The sequence below is a fragment of the Tamandua tetradactyla genome, chromosome 13 (genome assembly GCF_023851605.1).
Source record: "Tamandua tetradactyla isolate mTamTet1 chromosome 13, mTamTet1.pri, whole genome shotgun sequence".
Classification (NCBI taxonomy): Eukaryota; Metazoa; Chordata; class Mammalia; order Pilosa; family Myrmecophagidae; genus Tamandua; species Tamandua tetradactyla.
Window position 1 is genome coordinate 65,061,906 of NC_135339.1, and position 25,102 is coordinate 65,087,007.

General features: G+C 37.8%; 1 protein-coding gene across 7 annotated transcripts in view; it reads right to left on the reverse strand.

Annotated features, from left to right (window-relative positions):
• The window catches only part of NT5C2 (5'-nucleotidase, cytosolic II), a 129,154-nt gene that overhangs the window by 37,923 nt on the left and 66,129 nt on the right, over positions 1–25,102 (reverse strand). For all 7 annotated transcript variants that reach the window (XM_077125894.1, XM_077125898.1, XM_077125896.1 and 4 more), the window contains one exon: positions 12,415–12,488. In XM_077125894.1, coding sequence (XP_076982009.1) covers positions 12,415–12,488 — 74 coding nt within the window. The remainder of the gene's footprint in view (positions 1–12,414; positions 12,489–25,102) is intronic.

Sequence of the window (25,102 nt, forward strand, 5' to 3'; positions counted from 1 at the left end):
AGGGAGAGATTAAAGTTTTCACAGACAAAGAAGTCCTGAATGAATTTATCAACAAGAGACTGGCCCTACAAGAAATACTAAAAGGAGCTCTGCCAGCTGAAAAACAAAAGATAGGTGAGGGAGGTCTGAAGGAGGGTACAGAATTGAAGAGTACAACTAAGGGTAATTTAAAGAATACAAACAGAAAGAGGGAAAAGAATATATAGGTCTGACAAATAAAATAAAAAAGATAAGATGGTGGAATCAAGAAATGCCTTTTCAGTAATAACTTTGAATGTTAACAGACTAAACCTACCAATTAAAGATACAGATTGGCAGAATAGATTAAGAAACATAATCCAGCTATATGCTGTTTACAAGAGACTCATCTTAGACACAAGGCTCCAAATAGATTGAAAGTGAAAGGATAGAAAAGATTTTCCAAACAAGTTATAACCAAAAGAAAGCAGGAGTAGCTATACTAATATCAGACAAAATAAGACTTTAAATGTAAAGACATCATAAGAGACAAAGAAGGACACTATATACTAATTAAAGGGTCAATTCACCAAGAAGATATAACAATCATAAGTGTTTATGCTCCCAATCAAGGAGCTCCAAAGTCCATGAGACAGACATTAGCAAAACTGAAGGGTGCGATGGATGTTTCAACATTAACAGTAGGAGACTTCAATACACCACTCTCCTCTATAGATAGAACAGAAAATCAACAAGGAACTAGAGAAGTTAAATTACATGATAAATGAATTAGACCTAACAGACATATATAGGTCATTGCACCCCAAAGCACAACATTATATATCCTTCTCTAGTGCTCATGGAACATTCTCCAGGATAGATCATATGCTGGGGCACAAAACAGGTCTTCACAAATTTAAAAATACTGAAATTATTCAAAGCACTTTTTCTGATCACAATGGGATGACACTGGATCTCAAAAACCCCAAAGAATGAGAACAATCACAAATATATGAAGATTAAATTATATTTTGGCGGTTCCTTAGGAAACTAAATATCAAGTTTCCCCATGACCCAGCAATAGCACTACTTGGTATAAACCCAGAAGAGCTGAAAGTAATTATTCAACAACCAGTGGGTCAAAGAAGAAATTGCTAGAGAAATCAGTAGCTATCTGGAGATGAATGAAACGAGAATACAACTATGGGATGCAGCAAAGGCTGTGCTGAGAGGGAAATTTATTACCTAAAATGCCTATATTAAAAAACAGGAAAGAGCAAAAATTGAGGACTTAACAGCAAACCTGGAGGAACTTGAGAAAGAACAGCAAACGGACCCCAAAGCAAATAGGAGAAGAGAAATAACGAAGATTAAAGCAGAGATAAATGAACAAAAGAGCAACAGAAAGAATCAATAAAACCAAAAGTTGGTTCTTTGAGAAAAATCAATAAAATTGATGGGCCACTAGCAAGACTGACAAAGAAAAAAAGAGAGAGGATGCATATCAACAAAATCAGAAATGAGAAAGGGTGTGTTACCACAGACTCTGAAGAAATAAAAAAAAATCATAAGAGAATACTATGAACGACTATACGCCAACAAATTAGACAACTTAGATGAAATGGACAAATTCCTGGAGACACACAAACAAGCTATACTGACTCAGGAAGAAATAGAAGATCTTAACAAACCAATCACAAGTAAAGAGATTCAATCAGTCATGAAGTATCTTCCTACAAAGAAAATCCCAGGGCCAGATGGCTTCACAGGGGAATTTTAGCAATCATTCCAGAAAGAACTAACACCAATCCTGCTCAAACTTTTCCAAAAATTTGAGGAAAAAGGAACTCAAATATCATTTTAATACCCAAACCAGGTAAAGATGCTATAAGAAAAGAAAACTATAGGCCAACCTCCCTAATGAACATGGATGCAAAAATTATCAATAAAACATTAGCAAATCGAATCCAACAGCACATCAAAAGAATTATATACCATGACCAAGTGGGTTTACATCAGGAATGCAAGGATGGTTCAACACAAGAAAATCAATTAATGTAATACAGCATATTAACAAATCAAAAGGGAAAAATCACATGATCATCTCAATTGATGCTGAAAAAGCATTCAACAAAATTCAGCATCCTTTTCTGATAAAAACTCTCCAAAAGATAGGAATCAAAGGTAACTACCTCAATATGATGAAGGGAATATATGATAAACTGATAGGCAGCATCGCACTCAATGGAGAGAAACTGAAAACCTTCCCCCTAAGATCAGGTACAAGACAAGGATACCCACGGACACCACTATTATTCAACATTGTGCTAGAAGTTCTAGCTAGAGCAATCAGGCAGGACAAAGAAATAAAACGCATCCAAAGTGGAAAGGAAGAAGTAAAACTCTCATTATTTGTAGATGATATGATACTATACTTGGAAGATCTTGAGAAATCTACAGCAAAGTTAGTTGAGCTAATAAACAAATTCAGCAAGGTAGCAGAATATAAAATTAATGTGCAAAATCAGTAATATTTCTATATACAATCAATGACCTACCTGAGGAGTCAGTTAAAATTTAATGGAAAATTTTAATTTTCCATTCAAAATAGCAACCAAAAGAATCAAATACTTAAGAATGAACTTAACTAAGGATGTAAAGGACTTTTACACAGAAAACTACATAACATTACTAAATCAAAGGAGATCTAAATAGGTGGAAAGACATTCCCTGGTCATGGATAGGAAGGCTAAATATAGTTAAGATGTCAATTCTCCCCAAGTTGATCTACAGATTCACACAGTACCAATCAAAATTCCAACAACCTATTTTGAAGATTTGGAAAAGCTAACTACCAAATTAATCTGTGAGGGAAAGAGACCCCAAATAGCTAAAAGCATCCTAAAAAAGAAGAATGAAGTGGAAGGATTAACAGTCCCTGATTTTAAAACTATTATAAAGCCACAGTGGTCAAAGCAGCATGGTATTGGCACAAACACAGAAGCACTGACCAATGGAATCAAATCGAGACTGCAGAAACAGACCACCAAACCTATGGTCAACTGATTTTTGACAAGGACCCCAAATACTGTGAACCGGGATAAAATACTCTTTTCAATAATTGGACATGGAAGAACTGGATATCAATAGGCAAGAGAATGAAAGAGGACTCCTACCTTACACCCTACACAAAAATTAACTCCAAGTGGATCAAATATCTAAATATAAGAACTAGCCCATAAAGCTTCTAGAATAAAATCTAGGGAAACATCTTCAAGACCTAGTAATAGGAGGTAGCTTCCTAAATTTTACACCCAAAGCACAAGCAACAAAAGAGAAAATAGGTAAATGGGAACTCCTCAAAATCAAATGCTTCTGTACCTCAAAAAGACTTAAGTCAAAATGGTGATAAGACAGCCAACTCAATGGAAGAAAATATTTGGAAATCACATATCAAAGATTTGATTTCCTGTATATACAAAGAAAACATACAACCTAAATAACAAAAGAACAAACAATCCGATTATAAAATGGGCTAAAGATATGAACAGGCATTTTTTCTGAAGAGCAAATACAGATGGCTCAAAAGCACAAGAAGAGATGCTCATTTTCACTGGAGATAAGGGAAATGCAGATCAAGACTACAATGAGATACCACCTCACACCTATAAGAATGGCTGCTATTAAACAAACAGGAAACTATAAATACTAGAGAGGGTGTGGAGAAACTGGGATACTTATGTACTGCTGGTAGGAATGTATAATGGTGCAGCCACTATGAAAGACTATTTGGCGGTTCCTTAGGAAACTAAATATCAAGTTTCCCCATGACCCAGCAATAGCACTACTTGGTATAAACCCAGAAGAGCTGAAAGTAATGACACAGACATTTGCAAACCAAGATTCATAGCAGCATTATTCACAATTGCCAAAAGATGGAAACAAACCAAATGCCTATCAACAGACATGTGGATCAACAAAATGTGGTATATTTAAACAATGGAATATTACACAGCAGTAAGACAGAATGACGTCCTGAAGCACATGACTATGAAATTATCTAAAATTGAGAATGTTGATGGAGAAGTAGATTGGCAAACAATGGTGCATACTTATGAACGAAGGCTGTGCTGCTACAAAAAGGAAAAATTTCGTGAGGCATCCAACCATGTGAAAGAACATGTGGGGACATTTGGTGAGACAAAATAAGCCAGAAACAAAAAAACAACAATGGTATGATCACCTTTAAAATGCTTGTAAGAAAACAGGGGCTAGATTGTAAGCTTTTAAAGCAGACACATTAATCCGGAGAGATTATTATTTCTGGATTTTGAGAGGCTGTTTTATATATATAACCCAATATTTAGAGATAAGAATGAAGCCGAAAAAGTTGGGATTAAGTAATACAGAACATAGGGGTAAGGAAGACAGTGTCTGTATTTTAGAACCACACGTACTCTTTGAGACCAATGGAAGAAAAGAGTTATTTGATCTGGAACTTAAATTTTCTGTAGTGCATAATCTTAATTCAACCTATCTGTATAGCTCATTTGAACAACTGAAACACAGGAAGTACAGAAAAAGAAAGAGGTCCTTTAATCCTGCATAGATTATTGTAATTCCTGGAAACATCCTAGAGCATATTAAGCAGATAATCAAAAAGTATTGGCAAAGTTCTATGAGGGAGGGGAGAAACAATATGGAACTATTAAACCTTACCATCAGGGAATATCCTGATATTGTGTCAAACTTTAGGGAGACCCAAATCAATAGGCCATGCCCTCAATCAGGAGGCTTACTCTTGTGAAGTTTATATAGGTAACAGAGAAGCTTAGACTGCCTATAAGCATACCTAAGAGTTACTTCTGGAGGACCTCTGTTGTTGCTCAGATGTGGCCTCAGTTTCTCTAAGCCCAACTCTGCAAGTGAAATCATTGCCCTCCCCCTTACATGGGACATGACATCCAGGGGTGAAAGTCTCCCTGGTAACGTGGGAGATGACTCCCAGGAATGAGTTCAGTCCTGGCAACGCGGGATCAACAATTCCATCCTGACCAAAAGGGGGAAAAGAAGTGTAATTAATAAGTTATCAGTGGCAGAGAGAGTTCAAACAGAGTTGAGAGGCTACTCTGGAGGTTGCTCTTATGAAAGCTTCAGACCTTGCTACCTACCATAACCTGCCAAGCCCCCACCAGGACCATTCCAGCTAATCCTAAAGAATACCTAGGGCAATATATAAGATTCCACATGGGTTCCAGGCACTAGAGTAACTTTCCAGAAATCTACAACCTCCAGATGGGTCCCTGGTCCAGATAAGTCATGAAACCTAGTCCTGCCTCTCCAAAATATCAGATAGTTCCATCTCCCTACCTCATACAAGTGACAGACCCTTCCAATATAATAAATTTAGAACTGCCGTAGTCCAGACAACCCCAAAGAGAGGTATCAAAGATGATGATTGTGGAATTAAATATAGAAGATAGGACTTAACAAATGAATATGAATGCTGAATCATTAAATTGATATCCCTTTTAGTCTCTGGTATTTTAGAGCAGCTAGAAGTAAAAACCTAAAATTGTGAAACTGTAACCCATGTAAAAGTCTGAAATACGTTCTACAACTAATTGTGGTGCTGTGCTTTGAAATTTATAGCTTTTTTGTATCTATGCTATTGTTCACAAGAAAAAAAAATGGGAAAAAAGTCGATTGCAACGATAAAGTATTTAAGCCCTCAGGCCTCCTATATTCTGGAGCAGCTAGAAGGAAAAATATGAGAGGATCTTATGGTAGCCCATGACAAACTCTGGGATCTGTCCTGTAGCCACTTATTGAAGAGTGCTTTGAAAACTACTGATCTTTTATTTCTTTGCTTTGTTTATGTTATAGCATACAATAAAAAAGTTGAAAGAAAATGGGCATCTTTGCTTTTTACTGGAGTCCGACTGGTATTGCTGTCAACATTAAAACTAATAAACAAAACATTTAGCTTAAAAAAAAAAAAAGGTTATGAATTGACTGACTGACAATGTTGTGACCAGATGCCTGCAGGAATCTAACCCTCTATTTCCCCTAGGACAATGGTTCAGTATTCACTAATTGAGTGTTAGCAGAGACTTTATGGAACATAACCACCACAAATAATGAGAATAAATCATATAAGATAGTTTGGCTATTTTTAAAAAGTTATGCATGAGAAAAATCAATGAAAGCAAAAACTGGTTCTTTGAAAAGAAAACAATACAAATGATAAACTTTTAGCTAGATTGATGAAGGAGAGAGAAAAAAGGAATAAATTGTGATGATCAAGAGTGAAAAAGAAGATATCACTACAGATCCTACAGACATCAAAAGGATAAGGGATTATTATAAACTCCATGCCAATAAATTTTAAAATGGACACAAATTGTAAAAACTGATACAAGGAGAAAAAGAAACTCTGACTAGCCCTATGTCTGTTTTTAAAGGTTCAAAGTATAATTTAAAACCTTTCCATAATGGAGGTGACTGAAGGATACACTAAGAAGTAGAATTATATGGTGTACACATATAATCAAATATTGTGCTGCTACAGAAAGGAACAGAGTTATGAGGCATGCAATGTTGTGAATGAACCTGTGGGACGTATGGGATGCAAAATAAGTCAGAAACAAAAAGGCAATTACTGTGTAGTCTCATTTAGAAAATACTTATAAGAAAATTGGAGCCTAGATTGTAAGTTCTTATAGCAGTCATATTTAGTCCAGAGCTATAATTGTTATTTCTAGATTTTGAGAGTCTATGCCATATATATATAGCCTGGTATTTCCCTGGAACTTTGGATACCTGTGTGTCACCTAGGGCTCAGACTAGGAGTTCTGCAGTTCTGAAGGTCAGCATTGCCACATACAACAACTGTTAAAGAAATTGAAAAAACAGTTCAGGCTTCAATCAGAGATAAGAATGAAGCCAATCGGGTTGGGACTAAAGTAAATCATAATACAGGGGTAAGGAGGACATTGTCTATATTTTAGAACTTCACCTATTCTATGAGGTGAAAGGAAAAGAGGTTTATTTTGTCCAAAACCTAATTTTTCTGTAGCACATAATCTAACTCAACCAATCTGGATAGATCATTTAAACAATCCAAAAACAGAGAGCCCAGAATGGGAATCAGGGCTAGTGACTCTGTATAGCTTAACGTAATGCCAGACACATCCCAGAGTATGCTGAGTCAATCATTAGAAAGTGTTGGCAAAGCCCCTTGAGGGATGGGAGAAAAATATGGAACTATTAAACTTTCACACCAGGGAAACTCCTGTCTCAAACATTAGGGACATCCAAATCAATAGGCCAAGCCCTTAATCTTGAGGCTTGCCCTTGTGAAGCTTATTTATGAAGCGGAGAAGCTAAGCCTACCTATAGTTATGTCTAACAGTTACTTCCAGAGGTCTTCTTTTGTTGGCCTCTCTCTCTCTCTAAGCTCAATTCTGCAAGTAAAATCATTACCCTCCCGCTTACATGGGGCATGACATCTGTAAATATCTCCCTGGCAATGTGGGATATGACTCCTAGGGATAAGTCTGGCCTGGCACAATGGGATCAATAAGGCTTGCCTGATCAAAAGGGGTAAAAGAATTCTAACAAATAGGTTATCAATAGCCAAGGGAGTTTGAATAGAGTCGAAAGGCTACTCTGGAAGCTATTCTTACACAAGCTTCAGAGATACTGCCAGTTATCATGGTTTACCAAACCCCAATCAAAACCATTCCTGCCCACCCTAAAGGGCTTTATCTGAGATTCAACAAAGGTTCCCTGCACTGTGATTACGTTCCAGAAACCTACACTCCCCAGATGGTTTCCTGGGTCAAATAAGTCCTGAAATGTAGAGGGGCCAGTGTCTCCAGAACATCAGCTAGCTCTATCCCTCCATCCCATACTATCAACACCCTTTTCCAACATGAAAACATTAGAATGGGCATAGCCCAGATACTCCTAAAGATTGGGAGAAAGATCAAAGGAGAATGTAGAATTATAACAGAAAAGATAGAATTTAACAAATGAGTATAACCACTGAATCATTATATTGATATTTCTATTAGTCTCCAGTATCTTAGAGTAGCTAGAAGAAAAAATCTAAAATTGTGAAACTGTAACCCATACCAAACTCTGAAATCTGTTCTATAATTAATTGTTATGATGTGATTTGAAATTTATTGTTTTTTTGTATATATATATATTATTTTTCACAATAAAATAAAACGGGTGCATGGGTAATTCAGTGGTAAAATGTTTGCCTTTCATGCAGATTCTCAAGTTTGATTCCCAGATCATGCACCCAAAAAAACATTAAACTAAACTAAACTAAAAATAAATAAAACCTTCCTATAAAGATAACTTGCAGCCCAGATGGCTTTACTGGACTACTGTACAAATATTTGAGGAAAAAAGTAGTAACAATCCTACATAAACTTTCAGAAAATAGGAAAAGGGAATGGTTCCCTACGCATTGTATGAGGCCAGCATTACCCTGATAATAAAATTTTAAAAACATTACAAGAAAAGAAAACTAAAGACCAATACCCCTCATGAACATAATGCAAAAATCTTCAATAAAATATTAGCAAATCAATCCACCAATATATAAATAGGATAACATGTGACCAGGTGGAATTTATCCCATGAATGCAAAGTTGGTTTCACATGCAGGTCTCAATCAATGTAATTCACCATTTTAACAGACTATAAAACCATGATCATCTCAATAGAGGCAGAAAAATTTTATGAAACATAGCACCCATTCATATTAAGAATAAAATTTCTGGACAACTAAGAATAGAAAGGAATTTCCCCAACCTGATGAAAAGTAGCTACCAAAAAAACCTACAACTAGCATCAGACTTCATAGTAAAAGACTGAATATTGATTCCTTAGATCAAGAACAGGACAAGGAACTCCATTCTCAGCACTTCTATTAAATATTGTACTAAGGTTCTAGTCAATGCAATAAGGCAAAAAATTAATTAACTGATATACAAAGGTACATAAGACTGGGAAAAGTAAAAGCAAACAATTTACAGATGACTGGCTCATGTATGCACAAAATTCTAAGGAATCTCCAAAAGAGTAAAAGAACTACTGAGTAAATTTGGTAAGTCACAGGATACAAGGTCAATATACAAAAATGAGCTATATTTCTAAATGCTAGCAACAAAAAGTACACATACATGAAATGAAATTTTAAAATACCATTCATGGCCACATAAAATGTGAACTACTTACAGATAAATTTAACAAAATACATGTAAAACTTCATATTGGAAATTACAAAAGATCGCTAGGAGATACTGAAGAAGACCAAATAAATGGAAAAATATACCATGTTCATGGATTGTAAGATTCAAGATAGTTAAAATGTCAATTCTCTATAAATTGATCTAGAGATCAATACAATCACAATCAAAATCTTAGCAGGCTTTTTTGAAAAACTGATAAGCTGATTCTAAAATTTATCTAGAAATGTAAAGAACCTAGAATACCAAAACAATTCTGAAAAAGAGTAAAGCTGAAAGACTTATACTATCTGACTTTAATAACCATAACTACAATAATAAATCAAGACAATGTGACATTTGCCTAGATTAATTGGATAGAATGTCATCAGGCAAACACACATATATGGCCAATATAGTCACCATTATTCAGAATATATAAAAAACTCCTACAAGACAAACAACCCAACTAAAAAACAGGCATCTGAACAGGAACCTCAAAAAAGAAATACAAACTGCCATTAAGCATATGAACATTTTCAACATCACTAGCTACCAGGAAAATAGAAAGTAAATTCACACTGAGATGATACTGCATATTTACCAGAATGGCTAAAATTTAAAGGACTGACAATCAACAAGTGTTGGTAAGAAGTGGAGCAAGTGAAATTGTCATGCATTGCTGGTGAGGGAATCCAAAATGGTATCATCACTTTGAAAAACATTTGTCAATTTCTTATAAGGTAAATATACAACCAAACAATTCCACTCCTATATATTTAACCAAGAGAATGCAAAATATATGTTCACAAAAAGTCTGGCACACTAATTTTCATAGTATTATTCATAATAGCCCCAAACTGGAAACAACTCAGATGTCTATTACAGGTAAAAGGATAAACAAAATATGACATACAATGGATGACTACTCAGAAAAAAAAAAGAAGAAAAAAGATAGAATTGAAAGCTTAAAGAGCAACAGGATAATTTCACAATGTTGATACATTAACATAGCCAGTAATTAGACATATCAACACTGCATATCATGCTCTCAGAAGATCATATAAATGCTGTGGTATTCCTCCCCAAAATGCAGAATACCTCAATCTATTCAGGAGAAAACATCAGACAAACCCAAACTGTAGAATATTTCTCAAAACATCTGACCAGTCTTCCTCCACAGTTTCAAGGTTATGAAAGACAATGATTAGGAATTTTCATAGACTGGTGGAAACTAAGGAGATATGACAACTAAATGCAATGAAGATTCTAGACTGGATCCTAGAGTGTAAAAAAGGACATTAGTGTGAAAAAAATGATAAAAATAAATAGATAGCATGACTATATTTCAATGAAGAGTATGGTACTAATGTTAGTTCCTTAGTTTTTACAGCTGTTACCATTAGGAGAAAGTAAAGGAAAACTATGTATTATTTTTGTAACTCTTCTGTAGTTTAAAATCATTTCAAAAATAAAAAGTAATTTCTGCACCTAAATTGCTTGTTCATTAAATATCTACTGGGTACCTACTATATATATATGTCAGGTTTATGCTACACATAGAATAAAAATTATATGGGTGGGGAAAACTTGCCCTTGAACTAGCAGTGGGAAGATAGGAAGGTGAACAAAAGCTGCTATCAAAGTGTAAATTGCTCTGAGTGATATACCAAGGTACAGGACAGCATAGAGAAGACAATGTCTCAGAGAGGGCTTTGGAAGGACTATAGCCCCTTTTCAAGAACTTATCCTGTGAAGCTATTACACTCATTCCAGTGATATTTATCCAAAATATTCAAAGCTTTAAAAAACACTTCTTTAATTTTGTCTCTATATTTTGTGGCACATTTCTCTGGTGAAAAATCTTAGTACTGCAAGGGTGTGGTTTATTTCTTAAATAACCAAAAGCTATTCACAACTGTACTTAGTGAATATAACAATTTGGAAATCAGGTGTGACTATCAAGTTAATAAGGCAATACTACTACCCCAAGATGAGTAATAATGTCTTGACCCAACACAGAATTGTTGGAATAAAGTATACAACCTCTTAAGGAGACTACTTCAAAGGACTTTGCACTTTTGAGTGCTTAAGTCCTTAGTTATTTGTTTTAAAAAAAAATGTGGAGGGGAGGGGGTGGTCTCATTCATTTCGTAATTATCTCATTACGAGATATCATTCAAAATGATAATTTAAACTTATTACATACTTATATATACATGAATGGCTAGTTTAAATCCTGCCTAAGTTATATCCTTGGGCAAAGTACTTAAAAGCAGTATCTGACCCACAGTGTTTTATATTTATAAAATAAGAGCATATAAAAGAGATAATCTGTATAAAGCATTTAGAACAGAGCCTCGAATATTATAAGGCCTTAATAAATACAAGTAATTACTATTATACAGGCATGACTCATTTTATTGTGCTTTGCAGATACTGCGTTTTTACAAATTGAAAGTTTGTGGCAACTCTGAATCAAACAACTCTATCAGCACCAATTTTCAAATAGAATATGCTCACTTTATGTCTGTGTCACATTTTAATTAAGGTATGTACATTGATTTTTCAGACATAATGCTACTGCACAATTAGACTACAGTATAGTATAAATACAACTTTTAAATGCATTGAGAAACCAAAAAAATTCATGTGACTCGCTTTATTGTGATAATTCACTTTCTTTGCAGTAGCCTAGAACCAAATTGCAATATCTCTGAGGTGTGACTGTACTAAAATATAAGCAAAGTGTATTACTGTCTAGAATGAGTTATCATTAAAATATAATGTAAGAATGTAAGATTACCAAAAAAAGCCCATACAAAGAAGAAATTACCTTATAGACTAAGATTCAGTGACATTTTCAATAAACAAGAGAGTTCTTTTTTTTCTTCTTCATTTTTCTGTGGGAATATCTCAATGCTCAGTAACAAATATAAGGCACAGGTTCTCAATAAATATTTATTAGATTTAACTATTTAAATATAATGAGCTTGCCTTAATAACCATGGGGAAAAAAATTGTCACTTTTTAAAACCATTAACTTGTAATCTGCTTTAGATAATATCTTTCAGTTGCTGAATTATCTTGCCATCCCATTCTCCAAAGCGCTAGAATTCTTATATGATTAAATCAAGAAGTGTTTACTGAATTGCCTGCTGTTATATCCAAAATTACAGCTCTTAAGAAATCAGAAAATACTACTCACCAGCAAGTGTGTAATCCATATCAAAACCAAAACACTTTATCTTTTCCATGGCTAAACTTCGGTTCACAAATACCCTACAGAAAGGAGTAAAAAATATTTCAATTAACACTAAAACAAAACAAATTCTATTGTACAACAAAGTTGACTATTTTTTCAGATCTCCTGGAAAAACATATGTACCTACATAAAGATCTGTAATAAAAATCATTCAAGTCCTTCTTAATATCATAAGTGAAATCAGATATTATATGAAGATATATGGAAATGCTGATTGTATCCTGGCATTAATAATGTCATATACTCAAGATTTCATGGGATAGGCTCTTCTTTTCAGAGTCTGCTCCCATAAAATAAGCTTACTTTGGGATTTTATAATCCATTCACTCATTCATTTATAATTCATTTAATAAACAAAGATTGATTAAAAGCATCTGCTAGAGAAGGATTCTGGGAAGAAGGAATAGGAAGCCTCACATATCAGTTTCTCCACCAAAACAGTTACGAACTGACAGGAACTATCTGAATCAACTATTTTGAAACTCTGGAATCCACCACCCACCATCCAGGAAAGAGTCAGACAAAGAGGCTGGTAAATAAATCAGTGAATTTCATTGTCCTTACAATGGCTACTACCTGATACCTCCAGCCACAACAGGAGGCATTAGAGACTGGAGCCTGGGCTCATGGTCCAACTTGCTGGTTCTAGGGTGGGCTATAAAGACCTAGTGCTCCAAAATCCAGGACCCACATGTGGTCACTGATCATTGATTTTGACCAGTTACTTCAGACTGCAGGGAGACTGGTTCTGAGGGTGGCCAATGTTCCAACCCTCCTCCCACATCCCCACTTCACAGGCAAAAGTAGCACTAAAGAGGCACATTTTGGAAAAGTCACATATTGATCAAGACCTCAATAACAATAATTACAAAACCTAGAAATTCCAGAGGAGTGGAAAAACTAGATTTTCAGAGTTACAACAACAGAATACCTAGAATGTCCTGTTCTCAACAAAAAATAATAAAACACATGAAGACAGGGAAGTATGGCCCATACAGAGGGGTGCTGGTTTGAAGCTATAAAGTACCCCAGAAACGGCCATGTTCTTTAAATCCATCCCTGTGGGTGCAGACCTATTGTGGGTGGGAGCTTTTGGTTCAACTAAAATGTGACCCAGCCCATTTAATTTGGGTCTTAATCCATTTACTGGGGTCCTTTGTTAGAGAATAAAAGAAACACGCAAAGAGAGGTTAGAAAGAGAGAAACATGCCAGAGATGCTAAGCAAGGACCCACAGAAGCTAAAAGAGCCAGAACCTAAAAGCAATGAAACGTGAGTGCTAAGGACCAGCAGACACCAGTCACGTGCCTTCCCGTGTGACAGAGAAACACTGGATGCCAACGGCCTTTCTTCAGAGAAGATACAGTCCTGCTGATGCCTTAACTGGGACATTTTCATGGTCTTAGAACTATAAATGTGTAAACCAATAAATCTCCATTGTAAAAGCAAACCCATTTCTGGTATACTGCATTCCAGCAGCTTCAGCAAGAGGAAAAAGTTTGCTAGAAACCATCCCTGAGGAAGCTCATACCTTGGAACTGTTAGTCAATGACTTCAAATCAACTGACAAATACATTCAATGAGCTAAAGGAACACATATAAGAAGAACTAAAAGAAATTAAGAAAACATTGCCTGAACAAAATAAAGACACAGAAATTATAAAAAGAAACCAATTTTGGAGCTACAAAGTACAATAATTGAAATGAAAAAACTCACAAGATGGATTCAATAACAGATTTGAACAGGAAGAAAAAAAAAGTCAGTGAACTTAAAGACAGGACAATTCAAATTATTCAGTGTGAGGAGGAAAAAGTAAAAATAATGAAGGAAAATGAACAGAGCCCTCTAGAGGGACCTTTGAAATACCATCAAGTGTATTGCCAACATATGCATTACTGGAGTCCCAGGAGGACAAAAAGGAGAAAGAGGTAAAAAAAAAAAATTTGAAAAAATAATGGCCAAAAACGTCCCCCAATCTGTTGAAAGACTTGAATATATGCATCCAGGAAGCCCTCTGAACTACAAGCAGAATCTACACCCAAGACATTACAGCAAAACTGTCAAAATCCAAAGTGAGGATTCTGAAAGCTCCAAGAGAAAAGAAACCTGTCATATACAAGAGGTCTCCAATAAGATTAATAGCAAATTTCTTATTGGAAACCAGAAGTCAGCGGGGTGGTAGATTTAAAGTCCTTAAAGAAAAAAAAAACTGTCTATCAAGAATTCTTTATCTGGCAAAATTACTTTTCAAAAATGAAGATGAAATTAAAACATTTACAGATAAACAAAAACTGAAAGAGTCCATTACCAGAAGACCTGCCCCACGAGAAATGCTGAAGGGAATTTTTCAGGCTGAAATAAAAGGACCCTAGACTAAAATTTGAAGCATATGAAGAAATAAAGAGCAGTGGTAAAGGTACTATATAGAGGCGCTGGTTTGAAAGGATGTATGGACCCTAGAAAAGCCATGTTTTAATCAAAATCCCATTTTGTAAAGGTAGAATAATCCCTATTCAATACTGTATGTAATTAGATCATCTCCCTGGAGATGTAACCAAATCAAGAGAGGCTGTTAAACTGGATTAGGTGACAGCATGTCTCCACCCATTTGGGTGGATCTTGATTACTTTCTGAAGTCCTATAAAAGAGAAACATTTTGGAGAAAGAGAGATTCAGATAGAGAGCACAGAATGCTATAGCACCATGAAGCAGAGTCCACCAGCCAGCGACCCTTGGAGATGAAGAAGGAAAATGCCTCCCGGGAACCTTCATGAAACAGGAAGCCAGGAGAAGAAGCTAGAAGATGATGACGGGTTCAACATGTGCCCTTTCAGATGTGAGAGGAACCCTGACCGTGCTCATCATGTGCCTTTACAGATGAGAGAGAAACTCTGTGTTCGCCATGTGCCCTTTCACTTGAGAGAAAAATCCTGAACTTCATCAGCCTTCTTGAACCAAGGTATCTTTGCCTGGATGGCTTAGATTGGACATTTCTATAGACTTGTTTAATTGGGACATTTTCTCAGCCTTAGAACTGTAAATTAGCAACTCATTAAATTCCCCTTTTTAAAAGCCATTCTGTTTCTGGTATATTGCATTTCAGCAGCTAGCAAACTAGAACAATAAATATAAAATCCTATATTTTTGTACTTTAGTTTGTAACTTCTTTTTCTTCCTATACAACTTAACAGACAATTGTGTCAAATAACATTTAAAACCTTTACAGAAAGATGTAACCCAAAAGGAGGAGGTATGAAAATACATAAGAATAGAGTTTGTAAACTACTGAAGCTAGGTTGGTACTAGTCAAACTACGTTTTTATTAGCGTAAGATATTAATTTTAAGTGGCTACAAAGAAGATATTAAACAAATGACTAAAAAAATACAGATAAAAGGAAAGAAGGGAATCAAAATGGTGTAACACAAAGAGTAATTAAATACAAAAAAAGTAATGGAGTTAACTGAGGGAAAAAAACTACAAGACATACAGAAAACAGCTAAATGGCAGAGGTAAATTCTTCCTTCTCAGTTATTACTGCAAATATGTTAATATCAATGTTAATTTGTATATTAAAAGGCAAAGATAGGAACTAGGTGAAAAAGCATGACTCATCTATAAGCCATCTACAAGAGACTAACTTTAGGTACAAAGACACAAATAGATTGAAAGTAAAAGGGTGGAAAAAATATCCAGGCAAACAGTGATAAAAAGAACTGAAGTGGCTACATTATTGTCAGACAAAATAGGCTTTCAGTCAAAAAAGATTACAATAGACAAAGAAGGATATTATATATGGATAAAAGGTTCAATCCAGAAAGAAGATATGATGATTAAAAATATATAAGTACCTCACAACAGAGCCCCAAAATATAGGATAGAAAAACTGACAGAAATGAAGGGAAAAAACCACAATAGCTGGAGAGTTCAACATACCACTTTCAATAATATCTAAACAGAAGATCAATAGAGGACTTGAACAACACTATTAACCAATTCAATGTAATGGACATAAGTTGAACATTCAACCCAGCAATAGCAAAACACACAAGAATTCTTCTCAAGTGCTCATGTAACATTTTCCAGGAAAGACCATATGTTAGACCAAAAATCAAATCTTAATAAGGTTAAAAATGTTGGAATCACATAAAGCATCTTTTTAGAACACAACAGAATTAAGGCTAAAATAATTAACTGGAAAACTGGAAAATTTAAACTACACAATATTAAACAACCAGTAATCAAAGCAGAAATCAAATGAGAAACAAATGAGAAAAAAAAAAACACAACACATCAAAACTGAAAGGATACAATGAAGGAAGTGCTCAGGGGAAATTCATAGCTCTAAATGCCTCCTTAAAAAAGAAGAAAGATCACAAATCAATAACCTAACTTCACACCTAAACAAACTAGAACAAGAAGAGCAAATTGATCCCAAAGTTAGCAGAAGAAAGGAAACAGTAATGATTAAAGCAGAGATAAATGAAATAGAAAACAACAGCAAAAAACCCCAGAACAACAAAACCAAAGTTGGTTTTTTTAAAAAAATTGATGAAATCGACGAATCTTTAGCAGACTGAGGACACAAATAACTAAACTCAGGAATGAAAGTGGTCATGTAAGACTAATGATCTTACAGAAATAAAAAGGATTATAAGTGGGAACTATGTCAACAAATTAGATAAACGAGATGAAATGTGCAAATTCTTTGAAACATACAAATTACCTAATCTGATGAAAGAAAGGAGAAAAATCTCAACAGACCTATAATAGGTTGAGTCAGTATTCAAAAAACCCCCCAACAAAGGAAATCCCTGGACCAATGGTTCCCTCCTGAAGTCTACCAAACATTTAAAGAAAGTTTAACATCAATTTTTCTCAAATTTTTCAAAAAAAAATAGAAGAGGAGATTACTTCCTAATTCATTCTATGAGGCTAGCATTACCATTATAAACAACACAAGAAAAAAAAATTACAGACCAATATCCCTTATGAAAACAGATGAAAATCATCAACAAAATACTGGAAACCAAATCCGACATATATTGAAAGAATTAAACACCACGACCAAGTGGAACTTATTTCATGAATGGAAGGACAGTTCAACAAAAGAAAATCAATACAATACATCAAAGTAATATGTCATGGTTAGGGACAGGTGTCAACTTGGCCAAGTTGTGGTACCTGTTCATCTGATTGGGCAAGCGCTGGCCTGTCTGTTGCAATGAGGACATTTCATAGGATTAGGTCATGATCACGTCAGCTACATCCACAGCTGATTCCATTTGTAATCAGTCAAAGGGGAGTGTCTTCTGCAATTAGTGATGCTAAATCCAATCATGGGAAACCTTTTAAGGAGGACTCAGAGGAGACAGGTCCCATTCCTGCTTTGGCTGGTGAGCCTCTCCTGTGGAGTTCATCCAGGCCATCCATTGGAGTCATCGGCTTTGCAGCCTGCCCTGTGGATTTTGGACTCTGCATTCCTACGGTCACGTGAGACACTTTCATAAATTTTATATTTGCAACTGTTCCCTGTTGGTTCTGTTTCTCTAGAGAACCCTAACTAATACATCTTGGTACCAGGAGTGGTTCTTAAGGAACGGAATCTTGAAAATGGGTTTTTATGAATGGTTTTCTACTCTGACTGGGCTCAGAGACACTAAGGACTCTGATTCCCGTAATCAGAATGACACTCCCAATCCATGGACTGAGTTGGCAAAGGAGATAGTCAAAATATCATCATTCGATTCTCCTAATGCTTCGCTTGTACGAAGTCAGACTCTGGGGGATAATGTTTTTGACACCTTTACAGAGTTTTGTAGAAATAAGTTATAGAGATGTTGGTTGGTTGTTGTTAGATACACTGTCTACATTAAAGGGTGAAAGGGATGGGCTTAAGGCTTCAAACAAGAAGCTTAAGTGCCGTCTGAAAGATGTAGAGGTTTCTATGAGTATCCTGAAGGAAAATTTTATTTCCTGTAGCCGTAGACTTGAGATCTCTGAAAATCAGACTCAGAATCTTATTGTTAGAGTAGCAACTTTACAACGTAAACTGAAATCTCAGTCTTGCATGGTGTCTGCCGTTAAAGTGAGGGCATTGATTGGAAAGGAGTGGGACCCTGAAAAATGGGATGGTGACATATGGATTGATAATGATGTTGGGGGTGAGGTTGAAACCCTAGACCATGCTGAGCCTTCTTTAGATAACCCTGTAATAGTCTGCCCTGAGGACATAGCCGCCCCACCTCCAGCCTGCCTTGAGGAATTAGCCACCCAACCTCCTCCTGAAGGGATTAGCCCTAGAGTTATTAATCCTGTTTCACCAGATGAACCTGCAAATGAAAGCCCTGTAGCAAATGGCTTGGAAGATATTTCTAATTCTTTTCATGACCCACCCCCACCACCCCTCATTTCTTCTAGACCTATAACTAGACTAAAGTCCCAACAGGCCCCTAAAGGTGAGGTACAAAGTATCACACATGAGGAGGTACGTTATACTCCAAAAGAATTGTGTGAGTTTTCCAATTTATATAGACAGAAATCAGGGGAATATGTGTGGCAATGGATTTTAAGAGTGTGGGATAATGGAGGGAGGAATATAAGGCTGGATCAGGCTGAATTTATTGATATGGGCCCACTAAGCAGAGATTCTGCATTCAATGTTATAGCTAGAGCAGTTAGAAAAGGTGTTAACAGCTTGTTTGGGTGGTTGGTTGAAACATGGATCAAAAGGTGGCCAACATTACCTGAGGTTGAAATGCCAGAACTGCCCTGGTATAATGTAGATGAGGGGATCCAGAGGCTTAGAGAGATTGGGATGTTAGAGTGGATTTATCATGCAAAGCCTGCTCTTACACCCCAGGAATGTCCAGAGGATGCACCTTTTACCAGAACAGTGAGAAATAAGTTTGTGAGACTAGCACCATCATCCCTCAAGAGCTCCGTGGTTGCACTTCTCTGTAGGTCAGATATTACTGTAGGAACTGCTGTCACTGAGCTGGAATCCTTAAACACAATGGGGATGACAGGATCCCGAGTTGGCAGAAGCCAGGTGGCAGCACTTAATCACCAAAGACAGGGTAGACACGGGTATTATAATAGACAACAAACTCAAAGGAGGCATCAAAATTATATGACACGCAGAGATTTGTGGCATTGGCTAGTAAATCATGGGGTGCCTAGAAATACAATAGAAGGGCAGTCTACTAAATTCTTGTTGGAGCTGTATAAACAAAAGAGTTCTAGGTCAAGGGAACAGAAGTCTAACCTGAATTACAAAAACACAGAGTCACGGCCCCTTAATCAATTTCCAGACTTGAAACAGTTTACAGACCCTGAGCCCCTTGAATGAAGGGGAGGCCAGGTCCCTATGGGGAAGAAACCTGTTACACTGCCACAAATTTATACTGTTGACCTTCCTCTAAGTCTTCCCCAAGGAGACCGATGGCCTTTTACCAGGGTAACTGTGCATTGGGGAAAAGGAAATGATCAGATATTTCGGGGATTATTAGACACTGGTTCAGAAGTGACATTAATTCCAGGGGACCCAAAACGTCACTCTGGACCACCAGTCAGAGTGGGGGCTTATGGAGGCCAGGTGATCAATGGAGTTTTAGCTCAGGTCCGTCTCACAGTGGGTCCAGTGGGCCCCCGGACCCATCCTGTAGTTATTTCCCCAGTTCCGGAATGTATAATTGGCATAGACATACTGAGCAATTGGCAGAATCCCCACGTTGGTTCTCTGACTCATGCAGTGAGGGCTATTATGGTGGGAAAGGCCAAGTGGAAGCCACTAGAACTGCCCCTACCAAGCAAAATAGTAAATCAAAAGCAATACCGTATTCCTGGAGGGATTGCAGAGACTACTGCCACTCTTAAGGACTTGAAAGATGCAGGGGTGGTGATTCCCACCACATCCCCGTTCAACTCTATTTGGCCTGTGCAGAAAACAGATGGGTCTTGGAGAATGACAGTGGATTATTGTAAGCTCAACCAGGTGGTAACTCCAATTGCAGCTGCTGTTCCAGATGTAGTATCATTGCTTGAGCAAATCAATACATCCCCTGGTACCTGGTATGCAGCTATTGATCTGGCAAATGCTTTTTTCTCAATAGCTATTAGTAAGGATCACCAGAAACAGTTTGCTTTCAGCTGGCAAGGTCAGCAATATACTTTCACTGTCCTACCTCAGGGGTATATCAACTCTCCAGCCCTATGTCATAATCTTGTTCGCAGAGACCTTGATCGTTTCTGCCTCCCACAAGACATCACACTGGTCCATTATATTGATGATATCATGTTGATTGGACCTAGTGAGCAAGAAGTAGCAACTACTCTAGATTTCCTGGTAAGACATTTGCGTGTCAGAGGATGGGAGATAAATCCAACAAAAATACAGGGGCCTTCCACCTCAGTAAAATTTCTAGGTGTCCAGTGGTGTGGGGCATGTCGAGATATCCCTTCTAAGGTGAAGGATAAATTGCTGCATCTGGCCTCTCCCACAACCAAAAAAGAGGCACAACGCCTAGTCTTTTTGGATTTTGGCGACAACATATTTCTCATTTGGGTGTGCTACTCCGGCCCATTTATCGAGTGACCAGAAAAGCTGCTAATTTTGAGTGGGGACCTGAACAAGAGGAGGCTCTGCGACAGGTCCAGGCTGCTGTGCAAGCTGCTCTTCCACTTGGGCCATATGATCCAGCAGATCCAATGGTGCTGGAAGTGTCAGTGGCAAATAGAGATGCTGTCTGGAGCCTTTGGCAGGCCCCTATAGGAGAATCACAACGCAGACCCTTAGGATTTTGGAGCAAAGCCTTACCATCTGCTACAGATAACTACTCTCCTTTTGAGAAACAGCTTTTGGCCTGCTACTGGGCCTTAGTAGAGACTGAACGCTTAACCATGGGCCACCAAGTTACCATGAGACCTGAGTTGCCTATCATGAGTTGGGTGTTGTCTGACCCACCAAGCCATAAAGTTGGGCGTGCACAGCAGCACTCTATTGTAAAGTGGAAATGGTATATACGAGATAGAGCCAGAGCAGGTCCTGAAGGCACAAGTAAGTTACATGAAGAAGTGGCACAAATGCCCACGGTTTCCACTCCTGCTGCCACATTACCTTCTCTTTCCCAGACCAGAGCTATGGCCTCTTGGGGAGTTCCTTACAGTGAATTGACTGAGGAAGAGAAAACTCGGGCCTGGTTTACAGACGGTTCAGCACGATATGCAGGTACCACCCGAAAGTGGACAGCTGCAGCATTACAACCCCTTTCTGGGGTGTCCTTGAAGGACAGTGGTGAGGGGAAATCCTCCCAGTGGGCAGAACTTCGAGCAGTGCACCTGGTTGTTCATTTTGCTTGGAAGGAAAACTGGCCAGATGTGCGTTTGTATACTGACTCATGGGCTGTTGCTAATGGTTTGGCTGGATGGTCAGGGACTTGGAAAGACCATAATTGGAAAATTGGTGACAAAGAGGTCTGGGGAAGAAGTATGTGGATAGACCTTTCTGAGTGGGCTAAAAACATGAAGATATTTGTGTCCCATGTGAATGCACACCAGAGGGTGACTTCAGCAGAGGAAGATTTTAATAATCAAGTGGATAAGATGACCCGTTCTATGGATACCAGTCAGCCTCTTTCCCCAGCAACTCCTGTTATTGCCCAATGGGCTCATGAACAAAGTGGTCATGGTGGTAGGGATGGAGGTTATGCATGGGCTCAGCAACACAGACTTCCACTCACCAAGGCTGACCTGGCTACAGCCACTGCTGAGTGCCCAATCTGCCAGCAGCAGAGACCCACACTCAGCCCCCGATATGGCACCATTCCCCAAGGTGACCAGCCAGCTACATGGTGGCAGGTTGATTACATTGGACCACTCCCTTCATGGAAGGGGCAGCGATTTGTTCTAACTGGAATAGACACATACTCTGGATATGGGTTTGCTTTCCCTGCACGCAATGCTTCTGCCAAAACTACTATCCGTGGGCTTACAGAATGCCTTATCCATCGTCATGGTATTCCACATAGCATTGCTTCGGATCAAGGAACACACTTCACAGCAAATGAAGTGCGGGAATGGGCACATGCTCATGGAATTCTCTGGTCTTACCATGTTCCCCATCATCCAGAAGCAGCTGGATTGATAGAACGGTGGAATGGCCTTTTGAAAACTCAATTACGGTGCCAACTAGGTGGCAAAAACTTGAAAGGCTGGGGTAATGTTCTCCAGGAAGCTGTGTATGCTCTGAATCAGCATCCGCTGTATGGTGCTGTTTCTCCCATAGCCAGGATCCATGGGTCCAGGAACCAAGGGGTGGAAATGGGTGTGGTGTCACTCACTATTACTCCTAGTGATCCACTAGGAAAATTTTTGCTTCCTGTCCCTGCTACCCTGAGTTCTGCTGGTCTACAGGTTTTAGTTCCAAAACGGGGTGTGCTTTCTCCAGGAGAAACAACAGTGATACCACTGAACTGGAAGTTAAGATTGCCACCTGGCCACTTTGGGCTACTTATGCCTCTGGATCAACACACCAAGAAGGGGATTACATTATTGTCTGGGGTAATTGACCCTGACTATCAGAAGGAAGTAGGACTGCAACTACATAATGGAGGTAAAGAACAGTTTTCTTGGAATATAGGAGATCCCCTGGGGCGTCTATTAGTACTACCATGCCCTGTGATTAAAATCAATGGAAAACTGCAACAACACAATCCAGGCAGGACCACTAATGGCTCTGAGACTTCAGGAATGAAGGTTTGGGTCACCCCACCAGGCAAAGAACCACGGCCAGCTGAAGTGCTTGCTGAGGGGAAAGGGAACATGCTGAGGGGAAAGGGTAGTGGAAGAAGGTAGTGATAAATATGAACTTCGACCACGTGATCAGTTACAGAAACGAGGACTGTAATGCTGTTTTGTTTGTGTTATACTATTTAAGTTGTAAGATATCAAGTTTAAGAATGAATGTTGCCCAAGGATTTGCACCCTATTCTGGAGAGATTTAATGTGTTTCCAGTTATATGTAGGACAGTTGAGTATTGTCAGGTAAAAGAAAAAATGTGTGCTTATTTGTTTTCATTTGGAAATTAAGTATGGTCTAAGGTGATATATATATATATATATATATATATATATATATATATATATATACACACACACACACATATGTGCCAAGTTGACAAGGGGTGGACTGTCATGGTTAGGGACAGGTGTCAACTTGGCCAAGTTGTGGTACCTGTTCATCTGATTGGGCAAGCGCTGGCCTGTCTGTTGCAATGAGGACATTTCATAGGATTAGGTCATGATCACGTCAGCTACATCCACAGCTGATTCCATTTGTAATCAGTCAAAGGGGAGTGTCTTCTGCAATTAGTGATGCTAAATCCAATCATGGGAAGCCTTTTAAGGAGGACTCAGAGGAGACAGGTCCCATTCCTGCTTTGGCTGGTGAGCCTCTCCTGTGGAGTTCATCCAGGCCATCCATTGGAGTCATCGGCTTTGCAGCCTGCCCTGTGGATTTTGGACTCTGCATTCCTACGGTCACGTGAGACACTTTCATAAATTTTATATTTGCAACTGTTCCCTGTTGGTTCTGTTTCTCTAGAGAACCCTAACTAATACATAATATAACAAAGGGGGAAAAACATGACCATTGCAATTGACACAGAAAAACATCTGACAAAATTCAACATCCATTATGATAAAAAATATTCAGAAAATCAGAAATAGAACTTTTTCAACTACAATGAAGGGCATTTAGGGAAAACCAATAGCAAATATTACACTTAGTGGTGAAAGACCAAAAGCTTTTCCTAGGATCAAGAACAAGACCAGGTTGCCCACACTCACCACTGGAAGTTCAAGCTAGAGCAATCTGGTAGGAGAAAGAGAAACAAGGTACCCACATATTGGAAAGGAAAAAGTTAAATTCTCCTTAATCACAGATGACATGATATTATATACAGAAAATCCCTGAGAATCCACAAAAAAGCTACTAAGAAAATCCCTAAGAACCCACAAAAAAGCTACTAGTAAATTTAGCAAGGTTTCAGGATACAAGCTGCAGAAGTCTGATGTGTTTCTATACACCAGTAGGGAACAATCTGGAAAGGACATCAAGAAACAATTCCATCTCCCTGGCAATATGGGACGGAACTCCCGTGATTCGCCAGGACCCAGCATGGTGGGTTTAAGAAACGCTTCGTGACCAAAAGAGGGAAGAGAGAAATGACACAAAACAAAAGTTTCAGTAGCTGAGAGATCTCAAACAGAGTCGAGAGGTTATCCTGGAGGTTATTCTTATGCATTATATAGATACCCCTTTTTAGTTCATGGTGTATTGGAGTGGCTGGAGGGAAGTTCCTGAAACTGTTGAGCAGTGCTCCAAAAGCCTTGATTCTTGAAGATAATTGTATAAAGCTGTAACTTTTACATTGTGACTGTGCGAATGTGAAAACCTCATATCTGATGCCCCTTTATCCAAGGTATGGACAGATGAGTAAAAAATTGTGAATAAAAAATAAATAAACAATGGGGGGGATAAGGGGTAAAATAAATTGGGTAGATGGAAATACTAGTGGTCAATGAAAAGGACGGGTAAAGGGTATGGGATGTATGAGTTTTTTTCTTTTTAT